The sequence below is a fragment of the Leucoraja erinacea genome, chromosome 22 (assembly GCF_028641065.1).
Source record: "Leucoraja erinacea ecotype New England chromosome 22, Leri_hhj_1, whole genome shotgun sequence".
Taxonomy (NCBI): domain Eukaryota; kingdom Metazoa; phylum Chordata; class Chondrichthyes; order Rajiformes; family Rajidae; genus Leucoraja; species Leucoraja erinaceus.
Genome location: NC_073398.1, coordinates 15,794,744 through 15,817,195, shown reverse-complemented (window position 1 = coordinate 15,817,195; position 22,452 = coordinate 15,794,744). Strand labels below are relative to the sequence as shown.

At 40.8% G+C, this 22,452-nt stretch overlaps 1 protein-coding gene across 3 annotated transcripts; it reads right to left on the bottom strand.

Annotated features, from left to right (window-relative positions):
- Positions 1-902: 902 nt before the first annotated feature.
- On the bottom strand, positions 903-20,462 carry LOC129707750 (fructose-2,6-bisphosphatase TIGAR-like). Of its 3 annotated transcripts, none has more exons than XM_055653017.1 (6): positions 20,434-20,462; positions 18,224-18,261; positions 16,072-16,193; positions 14,434-14,511; positions 3,601-3,711; positions 903-1,947 (listed from the first exon to the last, which is right to left on the bottom strand). In XM_055653017.1, the coding sequence occupies exons 1-6, from the start codon at positions 20,445-20,447 to the stop codon at positions 1,516-1,518; spliced, it is 795 nt and encodes a 264-aa protein (XP_055508992.1). In that variant the 5' UTR covers positions 20,448-20,462; the 3' UTR covers positions 903-1,515. The 3 variants fall into 3 exon arrangements, with proteins under 3 accessions (XP_055508992.1, XP_055508990.1, XP_055508991.1); XM_055653015.1 differs by lacking the exon at positions 20,434-20,462 and adding an exon at positions 20,363-20,412; XM_055653016.1 differs by lacking the exon at positions 20,434-20,462 and adding an exon at positions 20,213-20,346.
- Between the last annotated feature and the right edge of the window lie 1,990 nt (positions 20,463-22,452).

Genomic DNA, 22,452 nt, shown 5'->3' with positions numbered 1-22,452 from the left:
TCTCCGATAACAATGAGAAGGCCTACCTGGAGGAGGTGGCTGACCTGGCACTCTGGTGTCAGAACAATGGCCTCCTTTTGAATGTCACTAAAACTAAGGAGCTGATTGTGCACTTTAGAAGGGCACAACAATCGAGGACGTACACGCCACGGGGGATTAATGGGACTACTGTGGATGGGGTGAGCAGCTTCAAATACCTGGGAGTCCACATCACAGAGGATCTGACATGGACAACACACACTGCCGCACTGGTGAATAAGGCAATGCAGTGCCTTTACCTCCTCTGGCAGCTGAGGAAATTCAGAGTCTCTCTGAGGATCATTCAGTGCTTCTACTCTGGTGCTGTAGAAAGCATCCTGACTGGAAACATCTCGATCTGGTTTGGCAACAGCTCTGCCCAGGACAGGAAGGCTCTGCAGAGTAGTGCGCACCACTCTCGACCGAATGGAGCCAGCAAGATCATGAAGGGCTGTTCCAGCTGCCAAGGACAGGCAAGCGCCTCTGCTGTCACTCTGCGAAAACAGAGGATGAGACAGCGTTTCTTTCCACAGGCCATCAGGACTGTAAATTCTGATCTCACCAGGGCATAAAAACCGTTGCGTCTTCTTTTTTTTAATGTAACTACTGGTTCTGTTGTTCTGCACAATCCCGCAAGCATTGCCACTTTCATTTCACTGTACATCTTGTATGTGTATGTGACAAATAAAGTTGACTTGACTGAACAACAGAATTTTAACCTAGTACAACTTTTATCCATACCTAACTCTTCCATTACCATCAAGCCAGGGGATTAACCCGGGTCTATCGAGGAGCGAAACAGCCCAGACGAACGACCAAGTGTACCAGAAATATGTGCCAGACCGATTAAGCTACAACATAGGTAATTAAAAAAACAAACCAAGTTGTGACATGGCAAGTTTAATTTATTTTTATTTCTGTCACAGCAAACATTATTGGGTTAGTTTAGTTTTATTTCCTTATAAATATCACTTCAAATTGAATTTTCATGTTTAAATGGATTTGGTTTGCATATTAATATCTACTGGGGTAAACAATTTCATGCAGCACACAGTTTATAATCAGTAATGATAACTTTCAAGGTACTTTAGTTCCGTTAATAAGCTTTGTGCTATTAATATGAAGGCCAGATTGCAAATATTATATTCTGGTTTCTAAGGGTTGCGATATAAACTATTTCTTTGGACAATATGGTCAAAATGCTATGAAGAATATACCACAGGATCAATCAGTAACCAGTCTTCAATAAACAAATAGTACTCTTCCCTATGCCTTCAAATATACATTGATAAGTACAGATTCACCACACGATATAGACCATAGACGATCTTTTGCTGCAAATTGCATTTTAAAAAAAATTAAAAAATTTAAGGACGTTTCCTAAAATAAGTTACTTTCTCAGTACCATTTACATACAAATTAATTTAATCTATTGAGCTTACATACTTGCATATATTTTTTACAACATGTCAATGAAGAATAAGTTATTTTTTGGCTTTACAGAGTAATGCCATCAAGATGGCTACAATTATATAAATAGTTGCATATTATGGAAGGAGAAAAGCTAACCACCTGATTAAAAGTAAGGGTAAAACTGCTTACTGCCGTATTTGGACAGACAGAAAATGCCTTAGACTCGTCAAAGGATTGTGGTAAACGACATTTCAGATCCTCTACAAAATGCCTAACCCATTGCCGAATAAATCCACCGTGACTGACTATAAGCACGTTAGCCACTGGGGTATCCGAATTGTCATCATTTATATCAGAACCATTTAAGTCCACACAGCTTGGATTTTTTAGTGAAGTGTGCGAATCTCCTAAATCAACAGCAACTTTATCAAGCTGCTCTGGTGCACTATCTTTTTCTGTAATTTTCATAAGAAGTTGACATAAATGACTTAAAAAATCCTCTGCACGAGCCTGAACCTGTAAAACAATTAGAATCTTATTAATCGAATAGTTGCAGATGCAATACATTGCAAAAAAATAATTGTTACTGCTGATTTCCTTTTACAGTTTCTCATCATTGCAGCTTCATTGAACCCAATGTTATGACTATGCATCACAGCAATGGCGATGATTTGGCACTGACTTAAAGCATATAAAAACAGCATATTCCTGCTTCAGAATCTTTAAAGCAGATTACAGACTAATGAGTATTAAAGAGACCAATATCTCAATATAAATCAAAACATCAGAAGTATAGAAATTCATGTTTAGTTCAATGGCTAGGACATCAAATTTATTTGTCAATTTGAGAGAATGGAATTTGTTTGTATATGTAGAATAGGTAATCTGCTGTAAATCTGATGCAATTTCATACTAATTTTCAGATACCTTGCTCAGGAAAATATCTTACCTGAACAACCTACATGTGTTGTTATTGGATAGCTTACTTTTTGATTTGAGGTAACAGTTTGGTACTGGTATTGATGAAACTTGAAGAAATGGTATTCAGTTTCCACCACTTCAAGAAGAAAACCAAAGTGCGTTGTCCAGTCATCTCTCAATTTACATTCATGCAATTCATTAAAGAGTGGGAATATTTTGATAACATTCACAACCAAGTCCTGTGCTGGTTTCACGAGAAGATTGACATTTTAAGCCCATCGGTCTCAGCATGGCCATGGAATCGTGCCATTTCCTCATGGATACATCACAAGCCATTATGCACAAAGTCTTCCGTTAGCACCCTTCACTCCATCCCAAAACTTTAAAATATCTATAATTTTAGACTCTTGAGAAAAGGAATAGGTGACCATTCTGGTCGAGAGATGGGTCTCGACATGAAATGTCACTTATTCCTTTTCTCAGAGTTACTGTCTGACCCGCTGAGTTACTCCAGCATTTTGTGTCAATCTTCGGTTTAAACCAGTATCTGCAGTTCCTCCTGCACATCTATAATTTTATGTATGGTTAGAATCTAGTGCACCTTTTATGAAACTGAAATCCAACCTGAAGCACAAATCCAGAGAATGGGATAGAACTTGAATTTTTGCAATAATGATCCAAAAGTCATTTTACACCCATATAACTGACGTGTATTAGAAAGTGTTTAAAGGAACTAATTTGCATCTTGCAAAATCTCATAAATACCTAATGAGTTAAAGACAGGACAATCCATTTGAGGTGTTGAATGTGGAATAAAGTTTGATACAGAGATTGTGAGAAATGTCACGGATTCTTATAATCTATTTACAGGGGCAGAGAGATCCTTAGATTAATATCTCAATTAACATACCTCTGCATGTGTAGCACTGAGGTATCAGTCTAGATTGTGCACTTATATTGGGAATAGAAACTGTGCCCATGCCCTTCTGATTTAGAGTTGAGAATAACAATAATGCTAGGTGGTGAATATGGATAAATACAGATACAACGTATGCAAGTTAATTGTTACCTCACTAATTTGATAAATCCATCTAATGTATCAATACTAGCTTAACTATTCAGTAATAAATAGTAACATTAATTGTACAAATTCTATTTAGGTCTTTATCTAAATATAAATCAATCAAAGTAGATAATGTGTTATGGACAAGCATATGTGTAATACATATTCAGTAATAAATAACTTACTTCATCCACAGTCTCAGCTCCTGGTGGTGTGAAAAAAGGACACTTCTCTCCTGCAGCCTTTGCCATCGCCCTGAGTTCGTTCAGGGGCTTTCCTTCAACAATCCCATATTTCTATTAACAAAAATGGACTCAAAGTTGCAAATATGTTGCTGTAACTCGTTTATTATTTTAACACATGCAAATAATACATAATTACATGAACCTATTTTGTATTTAATGTATAATATTTCACTTGCATATATAATCTCTTTACTTTCTTTGGAAACTCTCATTAATTTATACATTAATTTACACTCTCTCATTAATTTACACCAGCAGGTGGCGCCTGTAATGGCTGCCTCACCAGCTGTCTGTCTTGTCCCTTCTCTGTTTTTATTAATTTTAAGTATGTCTTGAATGTTTGTTGTAATGTCTCTTGGTATGTTTTATGTGGGAGGTGGTGGGGATCGGGGGAAACTTTTTCCAGTTACTTACCTCAATGGGGATGCGATTTTTCTCCGTGTCGCATCTCCGTCCGCCCCCTGTGGCCTACAACGTGGAATAGTGCGGCCTTTCCTGGAGACCAGCCCGGAGCATCAAGCCACGGGTGCGGCGCGGACTTACCATCGTGGAGCCTGGGATCTCTTGCCGAGGATCGCCAGTGTTGGAGCTCCGACCACGGGGCCTGTGGACTTTAACACCAGGAAGCAGCGGTCTCTGGTAAGAAGCGGCCGACTCGGGAGCTCCATGCCAAGGAGTTTTGCGATCCGTCCTGACGCCACACGAGAGGGCTTGAACAGCGGACTGTCAGCAACGGCCCCGTTCAAACGCCCCGGCCACAGGTGAACAAAGGAGGAAGATGACTAAACTTCATTGTTTTCCATCACTGTGAGGAATGTTGATTTTACTTCGGAGTCACGTGAGTGACTACGTGAAGAAGGCCGTCCAGGCGCACGTGCGTCATCTCGTCAAGACGCATTGCGCTGCGACCGCGGTAGGAGGCCGGAACTCCAAGCGGTGAGTGAAAGAAAACCTGAACGTAAGTATTTTACTTTCATTTCAGGCTGCTTTTCTCCGTGGAGACTGCGTGCAGAGACGCAGGCAAGTCTTATGTATGGAGAAAGGTGGGAGGAAGAATGGTAAGCACACCGCAGTAAGCACTCAATAAGACAAAGTGTATGAGAGTAGCGGGCGCCCGACTAAAAAGTCGATTGTAAAGAAATAACTATTTTATACGGGGGGAAAAAGTCCCATTGAAACTCCCACAGGGAGCAAGGCCATAAAGAAATAACAGGCCTGGAAGACTCGGAGGAGTCTGAACTATAGAATTTATAAACTGGAATTCCTCATGGGTAAAACAAACTCCAGAAGGAGTATAAAAAACGCAGGCTTAAAGAGCAACCGTGTGGAACACCTCAGATTTGAGCCAGTGACCGAAATGCCTGATGATAAAGATGAATATATGGGCTGACCTGACACAGAGGCAGCACCAGAAATGTCTGAAAGACAATACAGACGTTGGTCTACAGGAGACCCAGAATATGAAGCAGCACCCAAAAGTGGGCTGCCAATATACAGTTCAATGGAAGAGCTTGATGTACCCCAAAGAGGGACAAAAAAGCGTAGGCTTATGAGAGAGCCATCGCATGAAATACCTGATGATGAATATCCAGGTGAAACCAATTATGAGGAGGAATATCCAGAATACTCCGATAACAAATCATATAAGGCCGAGAGCCCACACAAAAATAAAAATGTACCAGAGCTGGTCCATAAGTTCTCTAGTCTCAGAAAAAAGGGACAACCTCTAAAAGACGATATAGCAGAAGTATAAATACCTGCTTTCCCATCATTTGGAAGAACCAAGGATGGATGAGATTGAGAACAAATATGAAATCCCACAGAATTGCGATCTGCTAGTAGTCCTATCTGTCAACAGTGAAGTTGGAGTTATGGGCACTGCAGTATGCGTTCAAGAAATGAGCGGTACTAAGAATGTGGTCAAGCATCACGGCATTGCCAGAGACCTGGAAGAAGGAAATGTGACAACGTCACATCAGGATGTTATGGGAATGATGTGTAATGCACAATTTGAAATAAACTGTATTCGCAAAAATGCGATAAGGCCTAACATACATCCTGAGTTTGCATGGTTCTGTAAACCATCTAATATACAATTGCCATAACGAAGGCAATATTCATACCAAAGGGTGGCTGGAACTGGTGAAGGAACAAGTCGCTCGTACCCGCATACATGATATTGGCGTACGGCCCCAGGATGTGGAGGACATGGTTATTCCCACAAGGGGCAAGGTACAAAAAGTGACACCAGCAAATCTTGAGGTAGGTGGTTCTGGTTCTGAGACAAACATATCAGATGTGTCCTATTCACAAATTGGGGGGAAATTACAATTCTTCCTAATTGAAGGGCAACAAATAACATCCGATGCCATATAATGTGCAGTATAATGGGGTTTAGAATTGAATTCTACTAAAAAATGAAAATTCCCCTACTCAACATATTCCAAGACGAATACATGTTCTCTAAATAAGAGATTAGAATTATTCAAGTAGAACTTTGTCAAGTTCTACTTGAATAATTCTAATCTCTTATTTAGAGTAAAAAAGGGGTAATTGAGAAAACAACTTATCAAAACCACCTAATATCTAGTATTTTCTCTATACCTAAAAAAGGATGGTGGCAGTAGAATCATTTCGACCTTACAAGTCTCAACCCTTTTGTACAGTATAAACATTTCAAAATGGGAGACATTTACTTATGCTTTGCAGTTAAATTCAACAAGAGGCTATATGGCAAGCATAGATCTCCAAAATGCGTATTACTCAGTGGCTGTGCAAGGTAAGATCGTAGATATTTGAAATTTATCTGGATGCCTCAATTGTGGCAATTCAAAGCATTGCCTTATGGGTTAACCTCAGCCCTAAATTGTTTACTAAACTGCTAAAACCAATCTTAGCATTGTTAAGAGCCCAAGGCCATTTGATAATGGTTTATTTGGATGACATTTAGTTGTGGCACTGAAGCCATAACGACAGCATCAGTTTTAAAAGTCAAATTAACATTCAAAATCTGGGCTTCTTTATCTCCAGATAAATCTAGATTGACACCTAACAATATAATTCAGTCGCCTATTTCCTTCACTCCATAGATGCTGCTGCACCCGCTGAGTTTCTCCAGCATTTTTGTGTACCTTCGATCTTCCAGCATCTGCAATTCCTTCTTGAATAATATAATTGATTACTTGGGGTTCACTATTAATTCAGAGCACATGAAAGTGATTTACCCAAGGACTAAAGCTACAGTGAATTGAGGGTTGTAAGGAACTAATTGTAGGCAAACAACCATCAATCAGGCAAGTGACAAGTCTAACTGGCAAACTAATTGTTTCTTTCCAGCTGTTCAGCTTGGCCCACTGCATTACCATCAACTGCAGTGAGCAAAGGTTAAAAGACATTTTGGGTATTTGATAGACCCATGTAACTACCAAACACAGCAATTATGATATAAAATGGTGGATTAATAATGTTGATTGATCTTACAGAAAAATTCTGGTTGAATCACCAGCTATCAGCCTACAAACCGATGCAAGTGCACTAGATTGGGGAGATGCTGATACCATCTCCAGCTGTGGAGATAGATCGTATGCAGAGGAAGAACCTTTGCTCGAGACACATGGCATTAATTATCTTGAATTACTAAGTGTATTTCATGGGCTTAAAGCCCTTTACCGCAAGGTACAAAATTTGCATGTACAGGGTCAGATTGACAATACTACGACAGTAGCATATGTCAATCATATCGGTGGAATCAAATCAGAAGCATTTGACAGATTAGCAAACAGGAATTGGCACTGGTGCATTAAGAGAGACATTTGGTTCTGAAATTTACCTACCAGGTAAATTCAATATATTGCAGACACTGGGTCACAAAAATTTAATAACAATACAGAATGGATGTTAGAAACATAGAACATAGAAAATAAGTGCAGTAGTAGGGCATTCGGCCCTTCGAGCCTGCACCGACCGCCATTCAATATGATCTTGGCTGATCATCCAACTCGGTATACTGCTAAACCGTGACATTTTCCATAAGATTGTGAATAAATTTGGGAAACCAGAAATTGACTTGTTTGCATCCAGATTGAACCACCAGTTACCTCAATATGGTTGTGGGAACCAGACCGAGGTGCAACAAGGGTACACGTGTTTACGTTAAATTGGGGTGGAATGTTTATATGCATTTCCTCCCTTTTGTCTGATCAGTAGAGTCTACAGAAGATCAAACAAGATAATGCTTCAGGATTGTTCGTGGATCCAGACAGGCCACACAACCATGGCATCAACTAGTTAAAAATTATGACAGAACCTATAATGCATGTCTCAAGACAAGAAAACCTACTCGTGCACCCTGTAACTGGTGATTTCATCATTTACATGATCGTATTGATTTATTGATTTGCAGATTCAAAAAAGGCCATATCTTGGAAGAGACTAACGGATCACAGTATGTATGTAGTTACAGGATCCTGGAGGGATAATACCCAGAAGTAGTATATCTCATACATTAAGAAATGGGAGCAGTTTGTTCAACACAAAATATTATTATCATACTGCACACAAGTCAGATGTTGTAGAATTCTTGTCAACTTTACATTTTGATGCTAATTTAAGTACAGGTGCACAACCTTTTATCCGAAAGCCTTGGGACCAGACACTTGTCGGATTTCGGACATTTTCGGATTTCAGAATGGAAGATTTTTAGCGTAGATTAGGTAGGTAGCGCGGGCGGCTTGAAAAGTCTGGAGCAGCTGCCTCCTCCCTGGAGACCGGGAGAATCATTGCATAAATGTTAGTCAGTTAGTTTGGAGGGATTTTATGTGGTGGTGGTGGTGTAGGGGTGAAGGGGGAAACTTTAATTCTTAGTCCCCTACCTACCTGGTCGACGACTCCCAACCTCGCGGAGCTGGGGGCTCCGTCCGGCCGCGGGCGGCGCCGGTTGTGGCTCCGACCCCGGCAACTCTACCCCTGGCTGCGAGGCGCTCCAAATCCAGCGCGGCCCGCGGCCGGACGTCCCAGCTCCGAGAATGTCGGGAATCGGCGGCGTCGCAGCCAAAGATCCTAGAGGAGCTCCGCTATAGGATCTTTGGTCGCAGCGCTGGGATACCAGCGGGGAGCGAGCAATGCCTTACCGGGTCGCCGTGCGGCAAGCTCCGGAGCGCTGTGGCCGCCTTCTTCCAACATTCGCGGAGCGTCGCTGGATTTGGAGCCGCGGAGCTGGGGGCTCCGTCCGGCCGCGGGCGGCACCGGTTGGAGCTCCGACCCCAGCAACTCTACCCCTGGCTGCGCGGATCCAAATCCAGCGACGCTCCGCGATGTTGTGTGTCGGCGGCCACAGCGCTCCGGAGCTTGCCGCACGGCGACCCGGTAAGGCATTGCCTGCACCCCGCTGGTATCCCAGCGCTGCGACGTCGCCGACTCCTGACATTCGCGGAGCTGGGGCGTCCGGCCGCGGGCCACGCTGGATTTGGAGCGCCTCGCAGCCAGGGGTAGAGTTGCCGGGGTCGGAGCTACAACCGGCGCCGCCCGCTGCCCCACCGGCCACAGCGCTGCGGAGCTTACTGCACGGCGACCCGGTAAGGCATTGACCGCTCCCCGCCTCTCCGACCAGGTAGGGGACTAAGAATTAAAGTTTACCCCTTCACCCCCCTTCACATAAAAGCCCTCCAAACTAACTGACTAACATTTAAGCAATGATTTACAGATGTTTAAGCGTCTCCCGGTCTCCAGGGAGGAGGCAGCCGCTACAGTAGTACAGACCTGGGTTGACCGTGGGTCGTTTTGGGTCAGGTTTGGCGCCAAACGCGAGCTTTGGTGCGCAGACGACATCTGGAAAAAATGGCCGGTTTTCGGAGCTTTTCGGTTTCTGGAACACCGGATAAAAGGTTGTGCACCTGTATAGTGCGATCAACGCTGCAAGGAGTGCCCTCTCTGCATATTTATCGAGAATATCGGAACAACAAGTTCTAGGATCACACCCCTTGATTTGTAGATATATGAAGGGCATCTTTAATGCTAAACCTCCCAGACCGAGATATACGGAAATCTGGAATGTAAGGGATGTACTCACACTACTTTGGGATTGGAGTCCCATCTCAAATTTGTCTTTAGACAAAATCACTATTAAAGTAGTCATGTTAATGGCTTTAGTCTCAGCCTAAAGAGTACAAACTTTACACAAGTTACGAGTAGACAGAATGGGAATGGCAGAAGAGGAAATTGCATTCTATGTCTATGACCTGCTAAAACAGAGCAGACCAGGAGTCTCGGGGTGTAAATTGGTTTTCACTATATCCTACAGAAAAGACTAGGTGTAGTTACATATTTGAAACACTACATTGAGACCACCAAGCACCTTAGAGGTGTAGAATCCGCATTATTTTTCAACCATAAATAACTACACAAAAAAGTGACAACACAAACAATTTCAATGTGGCTGAATAAGGTTATTGGATTCAGGTATTGATACTGAAATTTTTTAAATCTTATTCCACCAGGTGGCAACATCGGCGGCCAAGGATTTGGACGTTCCAATAGACCATATCCTCACGGCCACAGGATGGTCAAATGAAAGGATGTTTACAAATATTACCACAAAGAGATTGCAGACCCTGGTGTAATTGGTGGTACTGTTTGGATTCAGTATTAAATGTTCCCAGTGATTAAAATGGGACATAATGTTTATCATAAAACAAACCATAAACTGATTAACAAATATTATGGTTGCATGTTATTGACTGTTTTTCACTCACAGTCAATCTAAATGCAGTGATACGCTGGAATTGAATCTACGGCCTGAAATTACAGAAGCTTTAAAATCTTCACGTAGTCACTCACGTGACTCCGAAGTAAAATAGTAAGATTAAACGAGAACTTACCAGTTTGAAGTTTGATCTTTATTTTATGAGGAGTTACGTCGAGGGACTACGTGCCCTCCGCTCCCACCCTAACAAAGATCAAAGGTAAGTTAAGTTTGTATCACGTAGCTTACTATTATGCTTCGGTATATATTATCTGTGATTTCACACTGCTGCTTTGAAGTTTGACGCGGATATGCCTGGACGGCCTTCTTCACGTAGTCCAACGTAACTACTCATATAATAAAGATCAAACTTCAAACTGGTAAGTTCTCGTTTAATCTTACTATTCCACTGTGGTGGATGTTTATGTTAAACTTTATTTTATGTGCTGTGTATTTTTGCTTTTTACTTAGTATGGCTGTATGGTAGCTCAAATTTCACTGCACCTTAAATGGTACATGTTGTGGTGGCCTCTGGTGGTGGGCCACTCACTTCAGCTCTGCCGGGGGGGGGGGGGGGGGGGGGGGGGGGGGGGGGGTGTCACACGTCCCGGTGACGAGGGGTAGGGGTCACGTAGTGGTCACAGCTGCCCCTGGGGAGTATTTAAGGTGTTAATCGTGTGCGCACGGGGTGGCAAGTTAGGAGACGTAGCAGCAATAAAGAATCGCACATTTGGACAAACTTCGTGTCCTGCCTCATTCTTTGATGGACAGCTCCGTATCCGCTACAAAGTGACAATTAAATTGAATCTTGAATCAGAATGCTAAACCTAGCACTGCAATTTCCTCCATCAATTGTGATATTTTGCAACTCCCTGCTGCTCAGAGTGTAATACGAACAAATTTTCAATAGTGCATCCAACTGTACTTCAATGCTTCCCAGATTACAATGAGTTCAGTCACTATATTAATAAAACATTGAATATTATTCTTAACATGCATATCAAGTAGTAACTACTTGATACACATGTTAAGAATAATGTTCAATGTTTTATTAATATACTAGGAACTACTTGATACACTGCAACTATTTCCCAGCCTTTGGCCTTTCTGATTGAGGAAATTATATTCTTTAGCCAACACAATAAGATTTGACTAATGCAAAAATAAGCTTTCATGACCTTTACGCCCCCTGGCTTTTTCTACAGGGAAGTCTATGTACATTTCTTGCATTTCCATTCATCATTAATTTGTTTTCAAGTGCCCGAGAGACTTGTTTTAACTCTGCAATACTACGAGCATCAAAAACTATCCACTGGGTCGAGCAAGTGGCACTAGTGACAAGCAGATATAAAAAGTGAGCGGATTAAACAGGAAACATTATTTGCATAATGTCCAAATAAATATTTGATTAAGAGAAATATATGAAATAGATATCAGCAAGACTTAAGAAAATTACCAGCTCAGAGTGACTATATTAATAATTAAAATAATGTACAAAGCATAAAAGCTTGTGACCATCTCAGTTGTGATGTGTTGATGTTTTGTTACTTTGATCAATCTGAAATCATACAGTTCCATTATCAAAAATTATTAGCAGCCTTCATGTTAATACACTGCAGCAAATGAACCATTAAATGCACTAACCATAAATGTGATATGTCCAAGTAAAATACTCTAAGTCCAAGTACCTCCAGTCCAAGTGCCCTCCAGATTTCAACCAGTTTTAGATTTTGCCTATTTTATAACACAACACTCAAAGGTCTCCCTTGTAAACGTGAGAATGTAACTGCCTTCAAATATAGCATTGGTTTAGATAAGATCAAGCTACATAAAAATTATATTTACTGAAAACTACATTTCACGGCTCAGGGATATTCCTGCAGAAAAATCTACATGTGGCATCTAGAAATATTCCTGCATTTTTGCTACTCAATATTAATAATTATTATAAAATTAAAATTTGTTCCATTAATTTTCTAACTTTAAGGCAAAGGATTGCTTACAGGATTCCTTGCTGCAAACTATCAGCACCATGCACTCCAATTCTCTGCCACAGAAGGTAGTTGAGGCCAGTTCATTGGCTATATTTAAGAGGGAGTTAGATGTGGCCCTTGTGGCTAAAAGGATCAAGGGGTATGGAAAACAGGATGTCGAGTTGGATGATCAGCCATGATCATATTGAATGGCGGTGCTGGCTCGAAGGGCCGAATGGCCTACTCCTGCACCTATTTTCTATGTTTCTATTAGTCCTTCATTTCATCTCACAAAATATCAGAATTTTCATGACCACACTTGACATTACAGTCAATGTTAAAACAAAAGTTAAGGCATTTCATAGTGGCATTATCAAATAGAATTTGATGCCAAGTTGCATGAGATATGGCCAAAGGCTAAAAGTTGGCAAAGGAGCAATTTTTAAAAATTGAATTATATGGGGCAGAAACATGGATAACAGAACTCCAGGGAGTAGAGCTTAGCTGTGGCCAGCAAAGGTGACGTGAAGGAAACTGGAAATGCAAAAGAGTTCAGGTTTTAAAAGAACACAGGGTCCCCAGTGTTGTAGAGCTGGAGAAAGTTACAATTACAAATTTAGGGCATAGCAGAACCGTGGAAGGATACGAACCAAAGGATGAGAGTTGGAAATCTGAAATAGTGCTGAACAGGACAATCAGGTCGGATGGCGAGCGGAGAGATGGTGGGTGAATACTGTTGAACACTGGCACTGATAAAGCTAACGGAAAGTGAAGGAAATGTGGCAGCCAAAGTATTGTGGAGTTTAAAAGGAAGAAAATTCCAAGCAAATTCCTATTTTTCAATAATTTAAAGACGTTTTTATTATTTTGCGCTCAATCTGAAAAAAGCCCCCACAAACTTACTACATTACCAAGTATAGCATTTACTATCCCACCTGGTTCCGATTCCTCTACAGATATTCTTTTTTTTTCTTTTAAAAAAAAAAAATTATTATTTAATAAATCTGATTCCTGCAGTCTGCAAGCCTTCCCCTATTAAATTCCAAAGGATAGTCTCATTTGACAACACTGACAAACTTCATTTGTCACTGTTGACTTGATATTGTCTGCTTTTAATGTTGTTGCACAGTCAATAATCCTTATGTTCAGGAAGCCAAACATAACAGCATTTATATGGCAGGAATAATAATAGTTCCAAAAGTTTTAGATTATTTGTCATGTTATTTCCCTACCTGTCGGGCTTGTATACCATTCCAAGCCCGAGGTATACCATTTCAAGGAGTCTTTGATTAGCAATTTGTCGCTAGATTTTGAAAGGTTTGAACCATTCTGCATGGACTTGAAGGGCCGAGATGGCCTGTTTCCGTGCTGTAATTGTTATACGGTTATATTCCCACTTTAGACAGCAGGCGGTGCTAATGTTCCAGGGTTGCCACTTGCAGTTCATCTAGAACAACTATTATTCTGTTTCTAGTCTAACCACTGATCCTCTTTTCCTTAAACTATGAATCTATCTTTAATCATTTCTACCTTGCATCTCATTAGACCGTTTTGACATTTCTCTCCTGGTCTTTTTTCTTTGTTCTCTAATTGGTGATTTTTTTTTTTTTTTAAACCCGTTTCAGTTCTGATAAAAGTTATTTGACTCAAATTATTATCACTGTCCTTCCCATGGCAAATACCACGTAGACTGCTATGTATGTCCAGCATTTGCTGCTTTACTTTGGTTTCCTATTTTCCAGCACTTTAAAGGATGTTTTGAAACGAGTTAAAATATTGCAGCACTTGATGCATTTTTACAGTTGACAAGTGCAAATATCAAGACTCTGTATAGAAAAAAAAGTAGATCAGGAGACAAATGTGACGTCTTAATATAATGAAATCTCTAGCGTCTTTCACAAAGCTGTTTTTCATTTTGATTTATTTATTTTTAACCAATGTTAGATAATCATAATTCTTTAACATAGCTCAATACACAACCATTTGCAAACCTTTCCTATATTTTCACAAGTTCAATTATCATCCCTTCAAACGACAGTTGAGTTTACCACTGGTACTTACTCTTTCTCGAAGCCTTGTATCACAGATTATTTCAAGTTTAGATCCATGACTATTTTTTAATACAATAGTAGATGCCGTCTGAAAAATAATATGCATGTTATAAGCACCAAATGAGCGATGAATTAACATTGTAAAGTGGGTTTTATTTTCAAACAAACTTACAAAACTCAAAATCATGTCTGTTAATGGTTTCAATAGGGTTTGGATAAACAGTTGAGAAAGAATAACTTACAGGGCTGTGAGGAATGAACGTATGAATAGGACAAACAGGATTGCTATACTATGAGTCTGCATAGATATGATTGTTACTTCCTCGGCTATAAAAATTCTATGAGGATGCAACTGACAAGAACTAAAGCCAGCATACAATCTGAAGAAACACCTGCAGCAATGGACTACGATTTAGACGCATACATTCACTAAATAAAAGTAACTTTATTTACTATAATATTTTGCTGTGTTGTTTCTATCCTATCCCACTTACACATATCCAAATATCTGTACAAAATTCACAAACTCTGCCTCTCAACTATTTCCCAATGAACCTTAATTTCTAAACAATTCTTACAGAATACAGGTAAGGTGAAAATACAAACCATCAGATGCAAGTTTAAAACTTTATAATGCGAAGAAAAATATATTCACAGGTAGAAAGAAAATGCTGGAGAAACTCAGCGGGTAAGGCATCATCTATGGAGCAAAATAAATAGGCAACGTTTCGGGTCGTGACCCTTCTTCAGACTGATATGAGGGTGGGGGGGGAGAAGGGAAGCTATCACTTTAATCAAGAACACAAAACAAACTGTTGCTGGAACTGACGTTTTAGGTCAGGATTCTTCTTCAGACTGATCAAGATGTTTATTCAAGGTCAATTATATCTTTTAAATGAATGGGATGCTCTGTTTATTCCATCTTTCAGACCAAATGCAAAGTATATCCAGTCCTTCAGCTTAGACACAAAATACTGGAGTAACTCAGCGGGACAGGCAGCATCTCTGGAGAGAAGGAATGGGTGACATTTTGGGTCGAGACATCACCCATTCCTTCTCTCCAGAAATACTGCCTGCCCCTTTGAATTACTCCAGCATTTTGTGCCTATTTTCGGTATAAACCAGCATCTGCAGTTCCTTCCTAGACCTTCAGCTGAGCAAGTTGGTGCTCTGGCACTGAATCAGCAACAACTTTAGATGTACTAGCATCTGATCTCCACTTTCAGCTCTTCAATGCTTAAAGTAAGAGGCAGGCTGATTCACTGGACAACATCACTGGAGGGTCCTCAAAGAATGGTCGGTCAGAATCAAGTAGATTATGGCCTAATTTATCCCTCCAGCAATGGAGAATCATATCAGCATCTGAAACAATGAAGGCAGTTTCATATTCTTAAATTCTGGAAAAGATGACAACAAACACATAATCTGTCATTTCTCATTTCAGATGCTGATAGTCCCATGTTCAATAACAGCTATTTTAATTTTTACCAGTTTAACATTTAATCCTTTTTATTTTCCTTAAACAATTAAAAAATATATAAAGACAGAAAATTGGTTGGCATCATTTTAGATACATTGTGCAGGTAATTAAACTTAACTGAAACAGAATAATCTCGGAGCAAGAGCAGTAAAATAAAAATGATCCCACCTGCTTAGCACGCTGTAGGTCGCTTGAGAAAACATGAGTGAACTTGATGTTGCTGAGAAACTCGCCTGCAGCTTCAGCTTGCTTGAAACCAAACTGGGACAGTGGTTCGTCCACTCCTTGTCCTGATAAGGAATGTACAAGTACAAAAAAACATTTGTTGTTTAATGTTTACAATAATTTATGTTGCATTCCTCTAAAAGTATTCAGAATTAAAACGAGCATCAAAATACAACCTGATCAATCCTTCTGCATGTTCTCTCTGCTATTGATGAAGTGTTTGACACCCATTTACAGAAATCTATTTTTCCCCACTAAGATGAAATGTATTAAACCTTTTCCTGGAAAAATCCAACATGAGATATGGGGAAGTCCAGGACAAGGGGTCACAACTTAAGGATAAGGGGGAAATCCTTTAAAACCGAGATGAGGAGAACTTTTTTCACACAGAGAGTGGTGAATCTCTGGAACTCTCTGCCACAGAGGGTAGTTGAGACCAGTTCATTGGCTATATTTAAGAGGGAGTTAGATGTGGCCCTTGTGGCCAAGGGGATCAGAGGGTATGGAGAGAAGGCAGGTATGGGATACTGAGTTGGATGATCAGCCATGATCATATTGAGTGGCGGTGCAGGCTCGAAGGGCCGAATGGCCTACTCCTGCACCTAATTTCTATGTTTCTATGAACGTTTCAATATAATTCATTTGAATGGAGAAAAATGTTGTAGGTGCTGGAGACTGTCACCTCAGCCAAGATCATAGATAGAATCGATCTACAGAGCAGCGCTCAAGACACAACTGCTTAGTTGATGACAATTTCCTTCATAAGGTCAGACATTGAAATACTTTAGATACTTGTGCAGCATTTAATTATAGCTACATTTCCTCACAAATTGAACGGATCCATGCCAAATGTTCATTGTCTTCTCTCACAATATAGGGAGCACCATTTGGGCTCTTCAAATTTATACTGGCTCTCAGAACAATCCCATCTCCCTCTAACATTTCCTGCTATTATTCTCTCACATTCTGCACACACCCACATTTGGGGCAATTTACAGTAGCCACTATCCTACCGACATTATGTTTTTGGAACGGGGGAAGAAAGCGGAGCGCTTTGACATGGTCACAGGCAGGATGTATAAACTCTGCACATGGCAGCAGAGGTTTAGACTCCACAGGGTTGCTGAAGCTGCAAGACAGCAGTTCTATTAGCTGTGCCACAACTTGGCTAACATTCAGCATGGATTAACCATTTTACACAGTGCTGCTACATGGTGGCTATTTGGTAGAAAATCTAGATACAACCCTTTTACTTATGCTAGTATTTATCATCTCCGAGTAGCCACCATCAACTTTATGATGATAAACTCTACCCTCAGAAAGTAGAAATGTAAACTGGACCTGCCATCTACCTACAAGAATTGGTCGAAAGTAGGGCATGCTACAGCAAATAGCTCACCTCCCAATATCCCAAAGCCCCCCCCCCCCCCATTGACAGTGTACAAATCAGGAATATGGTTGAAAATACTCCCCCAATAATAAAATTACATCTTAAAATCAATAATGATCAGCATATTAAAATTTCAAGCAAATATCTTTATACCATATCTTCCAACTACAATTAAACATTATCTCTTCAGTAATCCTACATTTACTGGACATATAATGGAGCAGAGTCTGCCAGGTAATGCATTAATGTAAGCAGCACTGTTAGAAGTGAAGGACATTTAAATGTGCTCATTTCAGAGAGTAAGAGTCTCTCCGATAACTGAACAATCACACAGCTGCCATACAAAACAATAAGTTACACACTGGCTCCCAAACTGCTAATGTATCCAATGAGTAAATAATAAATTTAGAACAAAATAATCATTTTTGTTTGATCACAGTTACTCGAGCACATTGTTCCTTATTTTTGTAAACCAGCATCTGCAGTTCCTTGTTTCCACCATCTACATAGCTATTAAAGGCATCTGTGATGCATATTAACACTTTAATGTATAAAGAAACATTAAGATAGGTACCGAGTAGAAGAACTAATGATAATATGTTTTCACCAATTACATCACACTGAGGATGCAAGTAGAGGACAAACAAATTAAGAGGCTTAAGTTTGAGATTACTTGTGGCAATGATTCTTAACCTTTAGACTTACCTTGAAGGAGTTTTGCTTTATTATATCTTGTTTCACCACTAATAAAATAACATTTACACCAATAATTAGTACATTTAAGCTTCACAAGTATCTACAGGAAAAAATATTTATATAAACAAATGAAATTAGTGTAAGAACATAATATCAAAAATACTTAAAGAATGGCAGCTTACACAAACTTGTTTTGGAATATGGATACTTTAGCTTACATAACAAAAGCTAGATACTAGTAAGATAACAATGTTTATCACCGTATAAACAGGAGGAAAAATAACATGAGAAACCCCAAAGCAGTGGTCCATGCTCCTTGTTATTCTGACATACATCCCTTTGAACTAACCTCAAACATTGAGCATCATGTTATTGTCTCCATAACAGTCACTGTTCTCATTTCTTCAAGAGATCTTTCCCCTATAGCTTCCACTTATACTATTCCAGCCAGTGCAACCACTTCTACCCTCTGCCTACAGGCGGGCAAATTTATTATTCTGGCCTCAGTGAACTTATTTCTTCCTACACTGACTCCATCTTGTACCCTCTGATCCATTCCCTTCTCATACCTATGACATCTCTAATGCCACAACTGGCTGAACTTTACAATCAATGTATAATACCTCTACACCTCTATCCCGCAGAGATAGCCTGAAGGCTCTCCACTTCTTCCTGAAAGAGAGGCACAAGCAGTTCCCCTTCACTAACACACTTATTCCCCTGGCTTCATCTTGTTAATCAAAGATACAGCTCAGAAACAAATCCTTCAACTCTCCAAGTCCGCATTGTCCATCACCTGCTCATTTACACTCAACCTATATTCTCATCAACACCCATCGCCTAGATTTTATCACTCACCAACACAGTATGACCAATTTAGCGGCAAATTAACCTACATACTCATGTGCGTTTGTATGTGTGTGTGCCCAAGTGAAGGGAAGACACGAGCAGCCGGAGAAAATCCAACATCAGGACTGATCACAGGTCCCTGGTGCTGTGAGGGAGTGGTTCTACTAGCTGCATTACTGCTTCCCTGTCAACTCTACCAACTTTCAATTAATCAAAGATATAGCTAAGGGAATACAAAGTGTTAGAGTGACTCAGCAGGCCAGGCAGCATCTCTGGAGAGCATGGAAAAAGTGTCCCGATCTAAAATATCACCTATCCAATGAACTCCAGTGATGCGTCCCGGCCCGCTGAGTTACTCCAGCACTTCGTCTTTTAAAAAAAAAAAACTGCATTTGCAGTTCCTTGTTTCTCCATTTCATTATTCTGGTTCCTGCATTTAATTAGTCTCTGTTCCGATTGTGATAATTTCTACCAAAGATCTTTGATTTCTACCAACTGAGTCACGCTCACTTCAACTGGGCTCACAAAGTAAGGTAAATGTACCCATATATAAAATGGCTTGACTGAGAACTGGATGAGGCCTTCAAATGGCCCACATCCATCCTGCAATATTTAGTGATATTATTTCCTAATACTATATTCCTGTCTTTTGGTGTGGTGAATAACATTATTGTTTACAGCCCTGTAATGTGGGTGGTCTGTAAACCGTTGTTTATCTACTCCCTTAAATCAGGTGTCATCTTCACTCTAGATGGAGACGTGAATTTATATTTTGTAACAAGTCAGTGGGCCAACCAGGAAACGTCGCAGCACCGCTATTTAGAGAGGAGACGGGAAGGGAAGGAGAAAAGGGAAGATCGGAGAGGGGAAGGAGAAGTGGGAGAGGGGAAGGGAAGGGAAAGAGGGAAGGTGGGAGAGGGGGAGGGAAGGTGGGAGAGGGGGAAGAGGGGAAGGGATGGGGGGCGAGCGCCTGGAGAGCGGCCTGTCTACACGGCCTTGACCGAGTGCAAGGCCGGGGGCTCCTGCCGTCCGGCATCGCCACAGAGACATTCCCAGCCCCGTCTCCCCCTGTGCCAGCAGCCGCCCTGATTATCCCCGTGCTCTCCGAGGCCAGCCGCAGCTGCCCACTCCCAGCCTCTCGCTACTTACTGCCGGACCAAGACAACGCTGACCTTCCTCATGGCGGCAGCAGCAGCTAACGTCGCGGTGACTGCGCTGCCAGACACTGCGGCGCGACCCGGCGCTGCACCGCTGACAGGATCATTGGACAAGACGCTCCGCCAGGGCCTATAAACTCACATGAACAATCTGCCGAGGGCTGCCGCCTGGTTCATCAGCAGCTCACAGCATCCAATGCAGCCTCTACCTACCCTTGCACGCCCATATTCTGTTCTTTGCACTCGCCCCTTGGTTATTCTATGTACCTGTCCCAGACTATTTATGTTGTCCACCACTCCAAGGCTATACATTCAACCGAGTCTGTATTTACCCTTGGCTTTCGTTACGAAGTTCGTAATGTTGTGTTCAGCTCAAACTTTGTGTGCTATTCTATTCGGTAGAATCTGCATCCTTCCGTTTCATTCAAATTGGCTTATATCTGCCGAATGCACTTCACACTAACATTAAATGCACCCTCTACATGTACTTTCACATTGTCCTCTCCTGTTTGAGACGAGATCCTCCAGCTCAAGGCCAACCTGCTTCCACTTTATTTCTGCAGTTTGCAAGTTGGGGGAAAGTTAAGGACTGTTTTCATATTAAGAGAGACTAATTTCACTGGCGTAGGCTGTGGGCCTGTGAGGACGTCCCAAAATTAGAGTTGTATTTTTTCTACAATTTCTCCCACAGTCCAGGCATAGAATCAACCAGCAAATTTATACATGCCGATCAAAATACCCCAAATAAGCCTCTAAACCTTTCCCAGCCATGTACCTGGCCAAATGTTCTCACTGTAACTGTCTCGACCACTTTCTCTGGCAGTACATTTACTATACCCACCACACTGCAGAAAAAGTTGCCCCTCAGGTTCCTTGTGTCTTTCCACATTAATATATCTTATCTGTCAGAATCCAATCCAGTAATTTTCCTACCACAAATGATACTGGTCTATAGTTCCCAGATTTTTCTTTGCTGCCATTCTTAAGTAGATGCACAACATTAGCCATCTTCCACTCTCTCACGCATGTCTAACGAGCATTAATATCTCTCAGACACGGCTGCATTTTTTCCTGTCTAGCTATCCAGTGTCCTTGGATACAGACTGCCCTCAAGACATCTCTTATTAACTTTCCCAAGTATTCATGTCTTTCTCCACAATAAAAATAGGACAAAATGTTTATTGGGGATCTTGCCCATCCACTGAGACTCCACATATAGATGATCCCTTTGGTTTCCGATGGGCAATATCGCATCTCTCTAGTTACCCTTTTACCTTTAATATACATAAAATCCATTTGGATTTTGCTCAACTTTTTTTGCCAAAACTATCTCAGTTTAATTAGCAAAACATTTAAGGCAACAGTAAAAACGTAGCAACTTTCAAAGAGAAATAAATGCAAGATTAATTTCCAGCAGCTAAATAGCCTATTCAAATTCAGTCATGAACATTTCATTCAGTGCAGCTTTTTTTTCTGCTTTGGACCAGAAAAACACTCCAGGATATAAACTCAAATTGTTTTTTTTTTTTCAAATGGTCAATCACCCTTTTCCAGTTATCACGCAGTAAATCTTCTCAGAATTGCTTCCAATGCATTTACATCTTCCTTAAAGAGACAAATAGAGTGCACAGTACTCCAGAATTGGACTGCCAGTGCCTTATCTAACGGAAGTATAATCTCCCTACTTATTGTATCAATTTCCACAATCAATAAATAACATTGTTAACTTTCCCAATTGGCTGCATCTGCACACGTGCATCTTGCGAGTTGTGCACAAGGACACCTGTACCTCTGCAATTTCCTTTCATTTACATGTACTGGATACAAGGCAGGTACGGGATACCGAGTTGGATGATCAGCCATGATCATATTGAATGGCGGTGCAGGCTGGAAGGGCCGAATGGCCTACTCCTGCACCTAATTTCTATGTTTCTATGTTACTGCTTCTAACCGAAATGAATATTTCACCCACACTCAATTTGCTAGATCAGTACCCACTCAGCAAGCATAGCTATTGCGTTGTACCCATGTGTCCTCTTCACAACTTACTTTCAAATTTAACGACCATAACCATCAATCCTGTCATCTGTCACCATATCAATTCTAACAGTCTTTGTGTTATCTGCATTCTCTGCAACCATTAAGTAATAATACGAAAACACTACACTCTCTGGAAATTGTTTCCTTGCACTACCTGTTAAATACTTGTGTACAACTAGATTGTACTCGTGT